Source organism: Pseudophryne corroboree, chromosome 2 (genome assembly GCF_028390025.1).
Source record: "Pseudophryne corroboree isolate aPseCor3 chromosome 2, aPseCor3.hap2, whole genome shotgun sequence".
Lineage (NCBI taxonomy): Eukaryota > Metazoa > Chordata > Amphibia > Anura > Myobatrachidae > Pseudophryne > Pseudophryne corroboree.
In genome coordinates, this window is record NC_086445.1 from 393,729,979 (window position 1) to 393,749,044 (window position 19,066).

Below are 19,066 nucleotides of genomic sequence, written 5' to 3' on the forward strand. Positions count from 1 at the left end.
CTCCTTTCCATGTGAGCACCGAAAAAACACTGTGGTATGCTGGGAGTATGGAGGGGAGGAGAGTTACTGAAATTTGAATATTCAGTGCCCAGTCCTTGCTAACACTGTCCATATCCCCAAGAGTACTCCAGTGACCCCTAGTGGATGAAAAAGAAACAATGAAATGATCCAATATGTACAAGTTACACACAGTATATAGCATCTACAACTTTTTATTCCTACAACTAAACTTCAACTACAGCAGAGATATACATGGGAAATACAGTCTTGCTCATCATCTTAAGCAGTGTGTTTTCCCACTAATACAGGTTGAGTATCCCTAATCCAAAAAGCTTGGGACAAGAGGTATTTTGGATATGGGAATTTTTCGTATTTTGGAATAATTGCATACCATAATGAGATATCATGGTGATGGGACCCAAGTCTAAGCACAGAATGCATTTATGTTTCATATACACCTAATATACACACACAGCCTGAAGGTTATTTTAGCCAATATTTTTTTAATAACTTTGTGTATTAAAGTTTGTGTACATTGAGCCATCAGAAAACAAAAGGTTTCACTATCTCAGTCTCACTCAAATAATTCCGTATTTCAGAATAATTGGATATGGGATACTCAACCTGTACAATGAAAGCAATTACAATTCTGGACATGTATTCAGACGGGAAACGCATGTGCAGCACTTTTGTTATGCCCACAGCAATATTTTCCTGCGTACTTACATTATTTCTGAATACTTTGAATTCAAGTGTCTTCAGGTCTATATTTAGTGACTTACTGATATTGAATCTAGAAAAAAAAAAAAAAAAGAGTAATTAAGGAAGTAACTGCAGACATTATTTACATAAAAAAGACAAAAAGCTATGTTTGTTACTCAGCACTTCCCGTCTCATTTTTATGCATACTTTCTCTCACTTACAGTAACACTTTTACATCAGTTTCATTGCTCAGACACACCGTGCACAGAAACAGGCATATATGTCAAGCACATACAGCAATAGAACATAACCACAGAGAGGGGTGAGGAATTGTATTAGCACAGTGCACTTTGGTTTAACAGCACCTGTTAACGTCACAGACATTGCTGCTACTAATACTCATGCTTCTATGTAAAGATGTGCGCAAAGGTAGCATTGCGATTATGGGGCATATTCAATTGCCTGTGAAAGCAGACCTATTCAATTATTCGCCGGTTATAATCCTCCATAGGTTTTATCAAAAATTTCTCTTCACCACCTATGAGCAGGTGAAAAGTTGGGGGAAATACCTATTGTGCGAAAAGTGAACTTGCGCTAAATTACTGCATCAACTCAATATCCCCCATATCTTGCTATATACACATCGATGTTTAAGTGTTTAAACTGCAAATGCATCGTCTGAGTGTTAAGGTCATTATCTGCATTATAAATGTAAAGATGTCCGCTTTAGAATACAAGAAATTGGAGAAAAATGGAAACTAAATCATACAATAAATTCTGAATACATCCAATATTGTGAGTTTCGTGTGTCATATTTTGCATTAATCAGCACAGTCTTCTAGAGTGTCCTAATTGCACTGTGTTGCAACTTAAGGGCCCTACACACTGATATATTTGTGCAATATGCACGATGATAGAAAGATAAACAATTTTGCATGAACGATTTTTTGTATACACAGTGGATGATACCGATGGCCGATTTGGACGATATGACATTACATACATCGATATCGTCCAAATTGGCTTGCATTTACAGTATAAACGATGAATGATTGCGGGGACGCACATCGGTCATCGCTGTTGCATACACACTGAACGATAAATTGTTCATTTATGAACGATATCGTTCATATTTTTCATAGATATCAGTGTGTATGGCCCTTAAGATGCATTTTTAGCAAAAAGAGCAGCCCGTCGTTAGCAGAGTTGCACGGGACCTGGCGGCTCACTCATGAGGGGCGCATCTGTATCTATCATAGACAAAGTCCTAATAAAGAAAACACATTTCGCAGAAACATAATAAAACGGCAATACACTCACCTCTTTACTATTCTGTCTAGCACCAGAGAACTGTTAGAATACAGAGCCAGGGGCACAAACTGGATATAAACAGGAGCATCAGAGGGATTTTCTAGTGCAATTTCCTTGTCCTGTTGAAAAATATTATTCAGTGGTTACAGGTGTTTGAGGGCTTTGTTTATTGCGGTAAATAAGAATTTACTTACCGATAATTCTATTTCTCGGAGTCCGTAGTGGATGCTGGGGTTCCTGAAAGGACCATGGGGAATAGCGGCTCCGCAGGAGACGGGGCACAAAAGTAAAGCTTTCCGATCAGGTGGTGTGCACTGGCTCCTCCCCCTATGACCCTCCTCCAAGCCAGTTAGGTACTGTGCCCGGACGAGCGTACACAATAAGGGAGGAATTTTGAATCCCGGGTAAGACTCATACCACAGCCACACCAATCACACCGTACAACTTGTGATCTAAACCCAGTTAACAGTATGATAACAGCGGAGCCTCTGAAAAGATGGCTCACAACAATAATAACCCGATTTTTGTAACTATGTACAAGTATTGCAGATAATCCGCACTTGGGATGGGCGCCCAGCATCCACTACGGACTCCGAGAAATAGAATTATCGGTAAGTAAATTCTTATTTTCTCTATCGTCCTAGTGAATGCTGGGGTTCCTGAAAGGACCATGGGGATTATACCAAAGCTCCCAAACGGGCGGGAGAGTGCGGATGACTCTGCAGCACCGAATGAGAGAACTCCAGGTCCTCCTTAGCCAGGGTATCAAATTGGTAGAATTTAGCAAACGTGTTTGCCCCTGACCAAGTAGCTGCTCGGCAAGGTTGTAAAGCCGAGACCCCTCGGGCAGCCGCCCAAGATGAGCCCACCTTCCTTGTGGAATGGGCATTTACATATTTTGGCTGTGGCAGGCCTGCCACAGAATGTGCAAGCTGAATTGTATTACACATCCAACTAGCAATAGTCTGCTTAGAAGCAAGAGCACCCAGTTTGTTGGGTGCATACAGGATAACAGCAAGTCAGTTTTCCTGACTCCAGCCGTCCTGGAACATATTTTCAGGGCCCTGACAACATCTAGCAACTTGGAGTCCTCCAAGTCCCTAGTAGGTGCAAGGCACCACAATAAGCTGGTTCAAGTGAAACACTGACACCACCTTAGGGAGAGAACTGGGGACGAGTCCGCAGCTCTGCCCTGTCCGAATGGACAAACAGATATGGGCTTTTTTGAGAAAAAAACCACCAATTTGACACTCGCCTGGTCCAGGCCAGGGCCAAGAGCATGGTCACCTTTCATGTGAGATGCTTCAAATCCACAGATTTGACTGGTTTTAAACCAATGTGATTTGAGGAATCCCAGAACTACGTTGAGATCCCACAGTGCCACTGGAGGCACAAAAGGGGGTTGTATATGCAATACTCCCTTGACAAACTTCTGGACTTCAGGAACTGAAGCCAATTCTTTCTGGAAGAAAATCGACAGGGCCGAAATTTGAACCTTAATGGACCCCAATTTGAGGCCCATAGACACTCCTGTTTGCAGGAAATGCAGGAAACGACCGAGTTGAAATTTTTTTGTGTGGCCTTCCTGGCCTCACACCACGCAACATATTTTCGCCACATGTGGTGATAATGTTGTGCGGTCACCTCCTTTCTGGCTTTGACCAGGGTAGGAATGACCTCTTCCGGAATGCCTTTTTCCCTTAGGATCCGGCTTTCCACCGCCATGCCGACAAACGCAGCTGCGGTAAGTCTTGGAACAGACATGGTACTTGCTGAAGCAAGTCCCTTCTTAGCGGCAGAGGCCATAAGACCTCTGTAAGCATCTCTTGAAGTTCCGGGTACCAAGTCCTTCTTGGCCAATCCGGAGCCATGAGTATAGTTCTTACTCCTCTACGTCTTATAATTCTCAGCACCTTAGGTATGAGAAGCAGAGGAGGGAACACATACACCGACTGGTACACCCACGGTGTTACCAGAACGTCCACAGCTATTGCCTGAGGGTCTCTTGACCTGGCGCAATACCTGTCCCGTTTTTTGTTCAGACGGGACGCCATCATGTCCACCTTTGGTATTTCCCAACGGTTTACAATCATGTGGAAAAAACTTCCCGATGAAGTTTCCACTCTCCCGGGTGGAGGTCGTGCCTGCTGAGGAAGTCTGCTTCCCAGTTTCCATTCCCGGGATGAAACACTGCTGACAGTGCTATCACATGATTTTCCGCCCAGCGAAAAGTCCTTGCAGTTTTTGCCATTGCCCTCCTGCTTCTTGTGTCGCCCTGTCTGTTTACGTGGGCGACTGCCGTGATGTTTTTCCCACTGGATCAATACCGGCTGACCTTGAAGCAGAGGTCTTGCTAAGCTTAGAGCATTATAAATTTACCCTTAGCTCCAGTATATTTATGTGGAGAAAAGTCTCCAGACTTGATCACACTCCCTGGAAATTTTTTCCTTGTGTGACTGCTCCCCAGCCTCTCGGGCTGGGCTCCGTGGTCACCAGCATCCAATCCTGAATGCCGAATCTGCGGCCCTCTAGAAGATGAGCACTCTATAACCACCACAGGAGAGACACCCTTGTCCTTGGATATAGGGTTATCCGCTGATGCATCTGAAGATGCGATCCGGACCATTTGTCCAGCAGATCCCACTGAAAAGTTCTTGCGTGAAATCTGCCGAATGGAATTGCTTCGTAGGAAGCCACCATTTTTACCAGGACCCTTGTGCAATGATGCACTGTTTTTAGGAGGTTCCTGACTAGCTCGGATAACTCCCTGGCTTTCTCTTCCGGGAGAAACACCTTTTTCTGGACTGTGTCCAGAATCATCCCTAGGCACAGCAGACGTGTCGTCGGGATCAGCTGCGATTTTGGAATATTTAGAATCCACCCGTGCTGTTGTAGCAGTATCCAAGATAGTGCTACTCCGACCTCCAACTGTTCCCTGGACTATGCCCTTATCAGGAGATCGTCCAAGTAAGGGATAATTAAGACGCCTTTTCTTCGAAGAAGAATCATCATTTCGGCCATTACCTTGGTAAAGACCCGGGGTGCCGTGGACAATCCAAACGGCAGCGTCTGAAACTGATAGTGACAGTTCTGCACCACGAACCTGAGGTACCCTTAGTGAGAAGGGCAAATTTGGGACATAGAGGTAAGCATCCCTGATGTCCCGGGACACTATATAGTCCCCTTCTTCCTGGTTCGTTATCACTGCTCTGAGTGACTCCATCTTGATTTGAACCTTTGTAAGTGTTCAAAAAAATTTTTTTTATTTTTTTTTAGAATAAGTCTCACCTAGCCTTCTGGCTTCAGTACCACAATATAGTGTGGAATAATACCCCTTTTCTTGTAGTAGGAGGGGTAATTTAATTATCACCTGCTGGGAATACAGCTTGTGAATTTTTTCCCATACTGCCTCCTTGTCGGAGGGAGACCTTGGTAAAACAGACTTCAGGAGCCTGCGAAGGGGAAACGTCTCGACATTCCAATCTGTACCCCTGGGATACTACTTGTAGTATCCAGGGGTCCTGTACGGTCTCAGCGCCATGCTGAGAACTTGTCAGAAGCGGTGGAACGCTTCTGTTCCTGGGAATGGGCTGCCTGCTGCAGTCTTCTTCCCTTTCCTCTATCCCTGGGCAGATATGATCTTATAGGGACGAAAGGACTGAGGCTGAAAAGACGGTGTCTTTTTCTGCAGAGATGTGACTTAGGGTAAAAACGGCGGATTTTTCAGCAGTTGCCGTGGCCACCAGGTCCGATGGACCGACCCCAAATAACTCCTCTTCCTTTATACGGCAATACACCTTTGTGCCGTTTGGAATCTGCATCACCTGACCACTGTCGTGTCCATAACATCTTCTGGCAGATATGGACATCGCATTTACTCTTGATGCCAGAGTGCAAATATCCCTCTGTGCATCTCGCATATATAGAAATGCATCCTTTAAATGCTCTATAGTCAATAAAATACTGTCCCTGTCAAGGGTATCAATATTTTTAGTCAGGGAATCCGACCAAGCCACCCCAGCTCTGCTCATCCAGGCTGAGGCGATCGCTGGTCGCAGTATAACACCAGTATGTGTGTATATACTTTTTATGATATTTTCCAGCCTCCTGTCAGCTGGTCCTTGAGGACGGCCCTATCTATAGACGGTACCGCCACTTGTTTTGATAAGCGTGTGAGCGCCTTATCCACCCTAAGGGGTGTTTCCCAACGCGCCCTAACTTCTGGCGGGAAAGGGTATACCGCCCATAATTTTCTATCGGGGGGAACCCACGCATCATCACACACTTTATTTAATTTATCTGATTCAGGAAAAACTACGGTAGTTTTTTCACATCCCACATAATACCCTCTTTTGTGGTACTTGTAGTATCAGAAATATGTAACACCTCCTTCATTGCCTTTAACGTGTGGCCCTAATAAGGAATACGTTTGTTTATTCACCGTCGACACTGGATTCAGTGTCCCTGTCTGTGTCTGTGTCGACCGACTAAAGTAAACGGGCGTTTTAAAACCCCTGACGGTGTTTTTGAGACGTCTGGACCGGTACTAATTGTTTGTCGGCCGTCTCATGTCGTCAACCGACCTTGCAGCGTGTTGACATTATCACGTAATTCCCTAAATAAGCCATCCATTCCGGTGTCGACTCCCTAGAGAGTGACATCACCATTACAGGCAATTGCTCCGCCTCCTCACCAACATCGTCCTCATACATGTCGACACACACGTACCGACACACAGCACACACAGAGGGAATGCTCTGATAGAGGACAGGACCCACTAGCCCTTTGGAGAGACAGAGGGAGAGTTTACCAGCACACACCAAAAACGCTATAATTATATAGGGACAACCTTATATAAGTGTTTTCCCTTATAGCATCTTTTTTATATATTTCTAACGCCAAATTAGTGCCCCCCCTCTCTGTTTTAACCCTGTTTCTGTAGTGCAGTGCAGGGGAGAGCCTGGGAGCCTTCCCTCCAGCCTTTCTGTGAGGGAAAATGGCGCTGTGTGCTGAGGAGATAGGCCCCGCCCCTTTTTCGGCGGCCTCGTCTCCCGCTCTTAACGGATTCTGGCAGGGGTTAAATATCTCCATATAGCCTCCGGAGGCTATATGTGAGGTATTTTTAGCCAAAATAGGTATTCATTTGCCTCCCAGGGCGCCCCCCTCCCAGCGCCCTGCACCCTCAGTGACTGCCGTGTGAAGTGTGCTGAGAGGAAAATGGCGCACAGCTGCAGTGCTGTGCGCTACCTTTAGAAGACTGAGGAGTCTTCTGCCGCCGATTCTGGACCTCTTCTTACTTCAGCATCTGCAAGGGGGCCGGCGGCAAGGCTCCGGTGACCATCCAGGCTGTACCTGTGATCGTCCCTCTGGAGCTGATGTCCAGTAGCCAAGAAGCCAATCCATCCTGCACGCAGGTGAGTTCACTTCTTCTCCCCTAAGTCCCTCGTTGCAGTGATCCTGTTGCCAGCAGGACTCACTGTAAAATAAAAAACCTAAGCTAAACTTTTCTAAGCAGCTCTTTAGGAGAGCCACCTAGATTGCACCCTTCTCGGCCGGGCACAAAAATCTAACTGGCTTGGAGGAGGGTCATAGGGGGAGGAGCCAGTGCACACCACCTGATCGGAAAGCTTTACTTTTGTGCCCTGTCTCCTGCGGAGCCGCTATTCCCCATGGTCCTTTCAGGAACCCCAGCATCCACTAGGACGATAGAGAAACAATGTTTCTGTAATGTTGGTACAAAATTATTTTTCATGCCATTACAAACAAGGTCTGCATGGTGCAGCTGTATTCAAGCTATTACTGTATGGGAATTAGTCAGATCTATCTCATGTTGATCAATAATGGACTGTATATACTCAAGTGAACGGGCACTGCATACATATAATATTTGCCAAAAGTAAAGCAGCAGCAGCAGCACTTACCGACGAACTGTTGGTATTTGTTAAAGGGAAGTGTATATGACGGGGTGAGCTGACAATAGATGGCCAAAGAAGCTCAGCCTTAACCTCTGCAAGGACATTTTTCTGCAGATCAGTGTCAACCTCAAACACGGCTTCAGGCCTAAAGGGACAAAATAAGTGTTACTTTCAGCATATGTTCTAAAGTGTCATTATATTATGCAGCACTTTCTGTAGAATATGGAATGATTGACATCAGTAGCATCCCCATTGGTGCTTGCAAACTAAATTTTCTTAAGCACACGTTTGTCCAAAAATGATTTTTGTGGGCCGGGGGTAGAAACCAGAGCACATTCATGAAACCCACACAAACATGGGAAGAGCACACTAACCCCACACATATGGTGCCCGATTACAACTGAACCCATAATACCAGCACTATGAAACTGCAATGCAAACCACAGTAATTTATCAAAAACCAAAGAAAGATTTGCACATATACAGTACTTACATATTAGAATTAGAGATTTCAGACCATTTCTTGTAAAGATTATCATAATAATCCCAGTCTGAGTCCCAAACATCCTCCTGCATTGCTAAATGGTGTTGAGGCTTCAGCTCATCTGGGAATAAAGTAATACATCAAGTACCTACTGCTTGCATCCTAAACATGAACAAATTCCCTTGCCCCAATTACAGTCATATCTAAACCTAAAATCTCTCAAATGCATTTTAAATATAGTGTGATCAGATGTCATAAGAAAGTGAGTGTGTGACCAAACTGAAACTTTGCTTATCCATTGCACTTCACACACACACAGCCTTCTGCGGAGATACCAAATAAATTCTTGGCATGGATGTGGCGCTTTAAATAAAAAATAAAAACCCCAAAAAGAAGCAAATACGGTACAATTCTTGTCACCACAAATACTTACTTTTAGATATAAAGGGTAGTCCAACATAACAGTGGTCTCCACAATGTAAAGCAGCATCAAAATAGATATTCGCTATCTTCAAAGAAAAGGAAAAATAACATGTTATAAGTCAGTTGCTGTCTCCTACAGATTGTTTATTCAGGTATGGCATATAGCTAGCAGAGGAAACTGGTACTTGTAACTCTATTAAAGCTGGAGAGTCAAATCTGGCGGCTTTTCACACAATCCTACCACTAGTATATAAATGAAGGGAGAGGGGGAGGGGGTGCATGTGTCTGTTATGCCCCATAGATAAATAATATATATTTTACAATTAAATATTTTATTTATTACATAACTGAATGTGCCTCGGCAGTTTGGTACTTGGACAATCTATAAAGGGGGGATTAAATTGAACCCCCGGACCTATTCAATTAGCCCACAGGCTGCACTTAACGATGAACTATTTTCAGGTCTAAACAGACCCAAAAAGAAATACACGATAAACAGCCTGTTATCGGGTGCAAATACAGTTTTAACACATAGAATTCTGGAAATGTTACGGGAGAAAAAAGGTCTGTAATAAAATAGCCCGGGCGGTTAAGCCCGAGGATACTACCTTTTTTTCACCCCAGTTAAATTAACAGGGCTCATTGAATTTCGCCATACAGCGAACATAGGCTGCCCTTTCACTTGTATTTTGTCATATCTTTGGACAAAAAGTAATGGACATCATTACTTTGTCATGTGATGTCCTTTATACAGAGTACGACTGCAGCACCTGTGCATATAACGAATCTATATCTCATTAGAAAGAGGATATCACAAGGATGCTATTTAATTGCTTGTGGCAAAACATGATTCTCTGCATTGTCCGTCAACTCCCTTTACCTGCAAACAAAAAAGTTCCAGGTGAGCAGCGTTCATAGCACGGTGCAATGAATAGGCGGTCCATAATGCGGTAGCTTACTAGATGTTTTACAGATATGGTGTATTCAGGTCCTTCAGCATGGGCAGGCTTATACTACCCAAACAGGTTTATCTGCCCATTACTACTTTATACACCTAGGGCACAGCTGGGGTGCCATGAGAATACTTCTACCGAAGCAATAATTGTAGGGGCTAAATGGAAAAAGGAGAATGGCTAAAACTCCGATGTAAATTACATGAATCATTTTGGCAATAATGCATGTGTTCCAAGTATTCTCTCACAACAAGCAACAGCCAAATAATACTTCGGTGCTGTGGCAGAACTTTATGGAAGTTACTGAACACCTCAGAAAGTGAATACTACTGTGGTTATACCTTGGATTTTTTCCCAGGCTCTATTTCTTCTTTATTGCTCCTTAATCGCTTATAAAAAAACCTCATGTCCTCCGATAAGGAGCGTATTTGCTGTATTTTCACCTTCTGTGAGAAGGAACTCATAATATTTAAACTCTGATGAACTAGTTTTCCCTGCAGTAAAACAGAAATGAAAGAAGGGTGTTTAGGTAAATCATACAAGACTGTCTAAGGGGGACATGTACTAAGCAGTGATAAAAGTGGAGAAGGGAGACATTGGAGAAGTTGCCCATGGCAACCAATCGGCTGCTCTGTATACTTTTAAAGTATGCAAATTAGAAATGTTACCCCAATGCTGATTGGTTGCCTTGGGCAACTTCTCCACTGGCTCACTTCTCCACTTTTATCACTGCTTAGTACATGTCCCCCTAAGTCTCATCTTTCTGATACAAGTGAGAATGCGTTTTCATACACTTCAAAAAGAAAAGCATGTACTTTTAACAGGCAGGACCAGCTGTTTGCATGTCAGTCAGTCTTTTCCTAAGTAGTTTGCCTCAGCGTGGCAGGATTTATGAAGTCAAAGTGACTAAACGAGTTTTTCCACGTGCACATGCCTTTACACCACTTGACTGTTGGAGGTCAACGTGACTGCCAGAGCTAATGAAATGACATCTTATGCACAAATCACAAGGCAACATTTAGTACCTTACAAGTGTCATCCTATGAGGAGGCTTCCTCAGACAGGTGGACTTAGGGGTAATTTCAATTTAATATGACAGGAGTATTACAATTGTAAAAATCAGATCATCCACTGCAGAGAAGTTTTTGTAAATCAATAAAAATCAAAAAACAAAATACTGCCCAGAAATGCAGTAACACATTACACCAGAGGTTCTCAATAGCTGTCCTCAAGGCACCCCAACGGTCCAGGTTTTAGGTATATCCATGGCTCAGCACAGATGGTTAAATCAAATTGACTGAGGTGCTAATTAAGCCACCTGTGGCCAAGCATGGATAAACTTAAAACTTGGACCATTGGGGTGCCTTGAGGACCGGGTGTGAGAACCTCTGCGTTACACACATTTCCACACAGGTGAACTATAGATATTAGTGAAACTAAGACTGTTACTGTACTTAATGCCAAAAGACAGACCTGTGCTTGTTGGTTATTAAATTGCACCACAACACAGACATCTTAATATGACCAATTAACAAAAATAAGACTGACATGTCCTGTGCTCTCAGCAGCAATTACTATTGGGCTGTAACTCTAATTATAGACGGTCACATAAAGTAGGTGAAATGTCACCTACTTTATGTGACAAGTCCTCTGCTGTAACAATGCACGTCACGCAGTTTTCAAAAACTGCTGATAACCATATATCAAAAGTAAAGGCATAACTGCCATAGTAGGTGCATGGGGTGCAGCTGCTATGGGCTCCAGGCCACCTCCAGGGCCCGGGTCTCCCCCTGCACCCACTTACACTGCCCGTGACTTCTACCGTGTCTCTTCATCCTCACTGATGACCCAGCACTGCCATGCCTCATCCCAGCATCATTAATTGAATACTGAGACACAGAGCTGGCCATGACAGGGATAAATTCAAGGGTGGGGGAGTGGTGGGAGGGTCACATACACACTGTTTGAGTACACGTTTAACCACTCACCCATGTCTCCTGCAAAAGCCCTAACTTAGCGGATTTCATTGGGAAGAATAGTCTTCATAAAAAAACATGTTATATTATACACAATTAGGATTAGGGAAATTATATCATCTTTCTTTTTTTCAGTCATACTGTTTACTATATGCTAACCACCATTCACTAAACTCTGTATGTAAACTAAACCGGTAGATAGTGCAAACATTAAATCATTTACAATCATAATGGTAAAGCTACAAAATAATTCGCAAAACCCCTGGATCTGCCACTGGTGAGTGCCTGCACCACAGTGAGAAGTGAATGGCAGAGGTGGGGGCCCGTGGAAATTTAGCTATGGGGCCTCCATAGGTATAGCTACACCCCTGACCGCAATGCAAACTTATAAACACACTTACTAATCTTGAGTTAATGTGGGTATAAAACCTGTTTCTCTTCCTCTGTGTAATAAACACCTTTGGCTTTATTTAATTAACTGCAGAAATTTCAGTGATGCCAATCTCATGTGACCAGTCACAGCAAACATGCTGGTAGCTGGCAACTTGAGGTTTCTAGAAGTTTCTCATACCCACATGGAGCATGCTCTTCAGTACTATCGGCTATTTACACTCCCAACAATGCTCTATTCATAACTGCCCAAATGATGACTAGCTTAATGCTGACATGTAAAAGGGTGAAAACAGAAGAAACTATACAGACGTAACAGTATATAAAAACTTAAAATGACAAACCAAAAACAACAATGTGAACAATTAAAATAAAACAAATACTTTTAAAAGAAGCTGGGGCACCATGATCGGTGTCCAGTTTGGTCACCTATGCAGGTGGCCAATATGGCAGAGGTACCAAAACTGTTTGAGCACAGATGATTAAGCATGGATATCCTTAAAACCTGGACTAGGGAAAGTAACTTACGGCATATACTGGGACCCGGTAATGTGGTTGGGTGAGGACTGCACACAAGCCAATAGTGGTAATTTCCTAACAATTTACAGTCATGCACAAAAATGATGCAAATCAATCTTATCTTTGTTGATCATGCAGCAGGTTCGTTTTATAACTTAGATTTAACTACTCAATATTGGAGGAATATAACGGCATGTTTGGCCAGTTTTAATCATACGGTAGTCAAAGCCTGAATTAGAGTTCCATAGGTCAGGTGATTTGTGTGCTAATAAAGTGGTCTAGCACACTAAAAGAACGCTGTATTTCAGCCACTGATATCCTCTTGCTCTACATTATGTAAGATCAGACCAATAAGAGAGGGCCAGGACACTGCGCATCATTATATTAGCGCAGGGAGCTCGCTTTCCAGAAATCTCTTTTTAGGGAGGAGAAAAGAAAAAACATGACCGGTCACAGATATTCCTGGGTCTTTTTTAACGAGCAGTGTTTAAGAGAAGTTGTATGGCTAACAGCAGCAGAATTGTAAGTTTTGACTAGATATCAACTATTCCACAGAGGAAAGTAGCATATTAGGATGTATGGATGCCTGAACACGGAGGGCCCGAGGACAGAATTAGACACTCTCAAGTGTTCAGTTATTCTGAAGCAGGGACATAGATAAAGATGGCCCAGTTAAACAGCAGCAAAATATTCTTACCGGAAAGGAAGGCGGAAGAGTAATGTGCTTCGGGGAGCAGGTCAATGAACCCACAGCAATCACTGCCTTCACAGGGATTGTCAAGATCTATACAGAAAAATAAACAGCAAGTTATTTACCAATGCTTGTAAAGAATAAACACGCCCTGTCATTAGTTATACCATATCATGATTAAATAGTAAAACAATATTTTTTGAACAACAAATCTACTGGATATCCCCAGGTAGACAGAAGACATTTAACACAAGATCCAACATTAGAACTCTAAACAAAATCTTATAGACCTCCAGTAATAATTGCTGTGAGACCTTACCACATTTAGAAAATGGTGTAATGTTTACAGAAACAGGGATCTTTCAGTCCACGTTGTCCAACCGATGAGTTTCAGTACAACACATGACAAGCATACTGTGCTATGGAGAGGTAATGATTTATCCACAATTAAACTAAAAGAGAACAATCTGAATATACCTCAAAATCTGTGGTTATTTGGATGCCTCCATCATAGGAGCCTTCAAGATTTTTTGCTGTTAATGTCACTCGAAACACTGCATAATAACCTGAAGTTAATATAACCTGGAAACAAAATATACACAAAACATTGTTTATTTTTTGCTTATTTACGCATGAGATGGAGCCACATAAGTGTGTATACAGTACACAAACACATACATATACATTGGAAAGTACAGTACATATGGGTGTGACACAATGCTCATGGAACTGGAACAATGCTGCTCTGGCAGCTATATAAATGTACATGTCTGGAACTGGCTGAAACACGAGTCTAATATCAAACACCCACCTTTTAGCGATTGATTATTCAGAAAAGACATTTAAAGATAGGAAATGTAAAGCTTACAATAACCCTCAGGTGAGCAGAGCACTTACTGAGGTGCGGTCAGATGCAGTGGCGTTTTCAATCTCCACGAGGCTTGTTATTATGGCCGTCCTATTTCCCTTCTCTGTAGTAAGAAGTTCTATGGAAAGACTGTCTCCAATAATGTGCCAACTTTTTATAGCCAACTAGAACGGCAGATGTGCAAAACAAAGAAATAATACTATTAAGGGAGTTCATTTATAAGCAACATATAAGTGTAATAACAGTGCACCACACGTTGTATCACTACGAAAAACAGCCACAGAGTGGGATAACACATCAGGCACAGACTTCCTGCATTTTGCTTTTTAGGTAAACTCACCACACATTTCACCAGATCTCTTATTAAAAAAAAAAAAAAAAAAAAAGATTGAAAAAATAAAAATATATATATAAAATAAGATTTTACTTACCGATAAATCTATTTCTCATAGTCCGTAGTGGATGCTGGGGACTCCGTCAGGACCATGGGGAATAGCGGCTCCGCAGGAGACAGGGCACAAAAGCAAGCTTTTAGGATCACATGGTGTGTACTGGCTCCTCCCCCTATGACCCTCCTCCAAGCCTCAGTTAGGTACTGTGCCCGGACGAGCGTACACAATAAGGAAGGATCTTGAATCCCGGGTAAGACTCATACCAGCCACACCAATCACACCGTACAACTTGTGATTTGAACCCAGTTAACAGTATGATAACAATGAAGTAGCCTCTAAAAAAGATGGCTCACAACAATAATAACCCGATTTTTTTGTAACAATAACTATGTACAAGTAATGCAGACAATCCGCACTTGGGATGGGCGCCCAGCATCCACTACGGACTATGAGAAATAGATTTATCGGTAAGTAAAATCTTATTATATATATATATATATATATATATATATATATATATATATATATATAATTCCAGGACGGCTGGAGTCAGAAAGTCTGACTTGCTGTTTATATTGTAGGCACCCAAAAAGCTGGGTGCTCCTGCTTCTAAGCAGACTATTGCTCGTTGGATTTGTAGTACAATTCAGCTTGCACATTCTGTGGCAGGCCTGCCACAGCCAAAATCTGTAAATGCCCATTCCACAAGGAAGGTGGGCTCATCTTGGGCGGCTGCCCGAGGGGTCTCGGCTTTACAACTTTGCCGAGCAGCTACTTGGTCAGGGGCAAACACGTTTGCTAAATTCTACAAATTTGATACCCTGGCTGAGGAGGACCTGGAGTTCTCTCATTCGGTGCTGCAGAGTCATCCGCACTCTCCCGCCCGTTTGGGAGCTTTGGTATAATCCCCATGGTCCTGACGGAGTCCCCAGCATCCACTAGGACGTTAGAGAAATATATATATATATTTTCAGGGCCCTGACAACGTCTAGTAACTTGGAGTCCTCCAAGTCCCTAGTAGCCGCAGGCACCACAATAGGTTGTTTCAGGTGAAACGCTGACACCACCTTAGGAAGAAACTGGGGACGAGTCCGCAGTTCTGCCCTGTCCGAATGGAAAATCAAATATGGGCTTTTGTAAGACAAAGCCGCCAATTTTGACAATCGCCTGGCCGAGGCCAGGGCCAACAGCATGGTCACTTTCCATGTGAGATATTTCAAATCCACAGATTTGAGTGGTTCAAACCAATATGATTTGAGGAATCCCAACACTACGTTGAGATCCCACGGTGCCACTGGAGGCACACAAGGGCTGTATATGCAATACTCCCTTGACAAACGTCTGGACTTCAGGAACTGAAGCCAATTCTTTCTGGAAGAAAATCTATAGGGCCGAAACTTGAACCTTAATGGACCCCAATTTGAGGCTCATAGACACTCCTGTTTGCAGGAAGTGCAGAAATCGACCTAGTTGAAATTTTTTTTTTTTTCGTGGGGCCTTCCTGGCCTCACCCACGCAACATATTTTTACCACATGTGGTGATAACGTTGTGCGGTCACTTCCTTCCTGGCTTTGATCAGGGTAGGTATGACCTCTTCCGGAATGCCTTTTCCCTTAGGATCCGGCGTTCAAACCGCCATGCCGTCAAACGCAGTCGCGGTAAGTCTTGGAACAGACAAGGTCCCTGCTGGAGCAGGTCCTTTCTTAAAGGCCGATGCCACGGTTCCTCTTGGAACAGACATGGTACTTGCTGAAAGCAAATCCCTTCTTAGCTCCCGAGGCCATTAGTCCTCTGTGAGCATCTCTTGAAGTTCCGGTTACCAAGTCCCTCTTGGCCAATCCGGAGCCACGAGTATAGTTCTTACTCCTCTATGTCTTATAATTCTCAATACCTTGGTTATGAGAAGCAGAGGAGGGAACACATACACCGACTGTTACACCCACGGTGTTACCAGGACGTCCACAGCTATCGCCTGAAGGTCTCGTGACCTGGCGCAATACCTGTCCCATTTTTTGTTCGGGCGGGACGCCATCATGTCCACCTTTGGTCTTTCCCAACGGTTCACAATCATGTGGAAAACTTCCCGATGAAGTTCCCACTCTCCCGGGTGGAGGTCGTGCCTGCTGAGGAAGTCTGCTTCCCAGTCGTCCACTCCCGGAATGAACACTGCTGACAGTGCTATCACATGATTTTCCGCCTAGCGAAAAATCCTTGCAGTTTTGCCACTGCCCTCCTGCTTCTTGTGCCGCCCTTTCTGTTTACGTGGGCGACTGCCGTGATGTTATCCCACTGGATCAATACCGGCTGACCTTGAAGCAGAGGTCTTGCTAAGCTTAGAGCATTATAAATTTGCTCTTAGCTCCAGTATATTTATGTGGAGAGAATTCTCCAGACTTGATCACACTCCTTGTGTGACTGCTCCCCAGCCTCTCAGGCTGGCCTCCGTGGTCACGAGCATCCAATCCTGAATGCCGAATCTGCGGCCCTCTAGAAGATGAGCACTCTGTAATCACCACAGGAGAGACACCCTTGTCCTTGGATATAGGGTTATCCGCTGATGCATCTGAAGATGCGATCCGGACCATTTGTCCAGCAGATCCCACTGAAGAGTTCTTGCGTGAAATCTGCCGAATGGAAGCGCTTCGTAATAAGCCACCATTTTTACCAGGACTCTTGTGCAATGATGCACTGACACTTTTCCTGGTTTTAGGAGGATCCCGATTAGCTCGGATAACTCCCTGGCTTTCTCCTCTGGGAGAAACACCTTTTCCTGGACTGTGTCCAGAATCATCCCTAGGACCAGCAGACGTGTCGTCGGAACAACTGTGGTTTTGGAATATTTAGAATCCACCCGTGCTGTCGTAGAACTACTTGAGATAGTGCTACTCCGACCTCCAACTGTTCTCTGGACCTTGTTCTTATCAGGAGGTCGTCCATTTTCTTTGAAGACGAATCCTCCTTTCGGTCAATACCTTGGTAAGGACCCGGGGTGCCTTGGACAATCCAACGGCATCGTCTTGAAACTGATAGTGACAGTTCTGTACCACGAACCTGAGGTACCCTTGGTGAGAAAAGGCAAATTTTGGGACATGGAGGTAAGCATCCCTGATGTCCCGGGACACCATATAGTCCCCTTGTTCTTTGCTATCACTGCTCTGAGTGACTCCATCTGGATTTGAACCCTTGTAAGTGTTCAAATTTTTCAGATTTAGAATAGTTCTCACCTAGCCTTCAGTACCACCATATAGTGTGGAGTAATACCCCTTTCCTTGTTGTCGGAGGGGTAATTTTATTATCACCTGCTGGGAATACAGCTTGTGAATTGTTTTCAATACTGCCTCCCTGTCGGAGGGAGACATTGGTACAGCAGACTACAGGAACCTGCGAGGGGGGAAAACACTCGACATTCCAATCTGTACCCCTTGGATACTACTTGTAGGATCCAGGGGTCCTGTACGGTCCCAGCGTCATGCTGAGAACTTGGTAGAAGCGGTGGAGGGCTTCTGTTCCTGGGAATGGGCTGCCTGCTGCAGTCTTCTTCCCTTTCCTCTATCCCTGGGCAGATATGACTCTTATAGGGACGAAAGGACTGAGGCTGAAAAGACGGTGTCTTTTTCTGCAGAGATGTGACTTAGGGTAAAAAACGGTGGATTTTCCAGCAGTTGCCCTGACCACCAGGTCCCATGGACCGACCCCAAATAACTCCTCCCCTTTATACGGCAATACATCTTTGTGCCGTTTGGAATCTGCATCACCTGACCACTGTCGTGTCCATAAACATCTTCTTGCAGATATGGACATCGCATTTACTCTTGATGCCAGAGTGCAAATATCCCTCTGCGCATCTCGCATATATAGAAATGCATCCTTTAAATGCTCTATAGTCAATAAAATACTGTCCCTGTCAAAGGTATCAATATTTTTAGTCAGGGAATCCGACCAAGCCACCTCAGCTCTGCACATCCAGGCTGAGGCGATCGCTGGTCGCAGTATAACACCAGCATGTGTGTGTATACTTTTTAGGATATTTTTCAGCCTCCTATCAGCTGGCTCCTTAAGTACGGCCCTATCCGTAGATGGTACCGCCACTTGTTCTGATAAGCGTGTGAGCGCCTTATCCACCCTGAGGGGTGTTTCCCACCGCGCCTTAACTTCTGGCGGGAAAGGGTATACCGCCAATAATTTTCTATCGGGGGAAACCCACGCATCATCACACACTTCATTTAATTTATCTGATTCAGGAAAAACTACAAGTAGTTTATTCACACCCTACATAATACCCTTATTTGTGGTACTTGGAGTATCAGAAATATGTAACACCTCCTTCATTGCCCTTAACGTGTGGCCCTAAAAGAAAATACGTTTGTTTCTTCACCGTCGACACTGAAATCAGTGTCCGTGTCTGGGTCTGTGTCGACCGACTGAGGTAAATGGGCATTTT

The 19,066-nt window shown here is 43.9% G+C and overlaps 1 protein-coding gene across 5 annotated transcripts in view; it reads right to left on the reverse strand.

Moving 5' to 3' along the window:
• TMEM131 (transmembrane protein 131) overlaps positions 1–19,066 on the reverse strand; it is a 554,400-nt gene that overhangs the window by 81,891 nt on the left and 453,443 nt on the right. For all 5 annotated transcript variants that reach the window (XM_063953320.1, XM_063953322.1, XM_063953321.1 and 2 more), the window contains 9 exons: positions 14,262–14,396; positions 13,842–13,946; positions 13,371–13,457; positions 10,130–10,282; positions 8,846–8,921; positions 8,422–8,533; positions 7,935–8,073; positions 2,023–2,132; positions 727–793 (listed from right to left, as the gene is read on the reverse strand). In XM_063953320.1, coding sequence (XP_063809390.1) covers positions 727–793; positions 2,023–2,132; positions 7,935–8,073; positions 8,422–8,533; positions 8,846–8,921; positions 10,130–10,282; positions 13,371–13,457; positions 13,842–13,946; positions 14,262–14,396 — 984 coding nt within the window. The remainder of the gene's footprint in view (positions 1–726; positions 794–2,022; positions 2,133–7,934; positions 8,074–8,421; positions 8,534–8,845; positions 8,922–10,129; positions 10,283–13,370; positions 13,458–13,841; positions 13,947–14,261; positions 14,397–19,066) is intronic.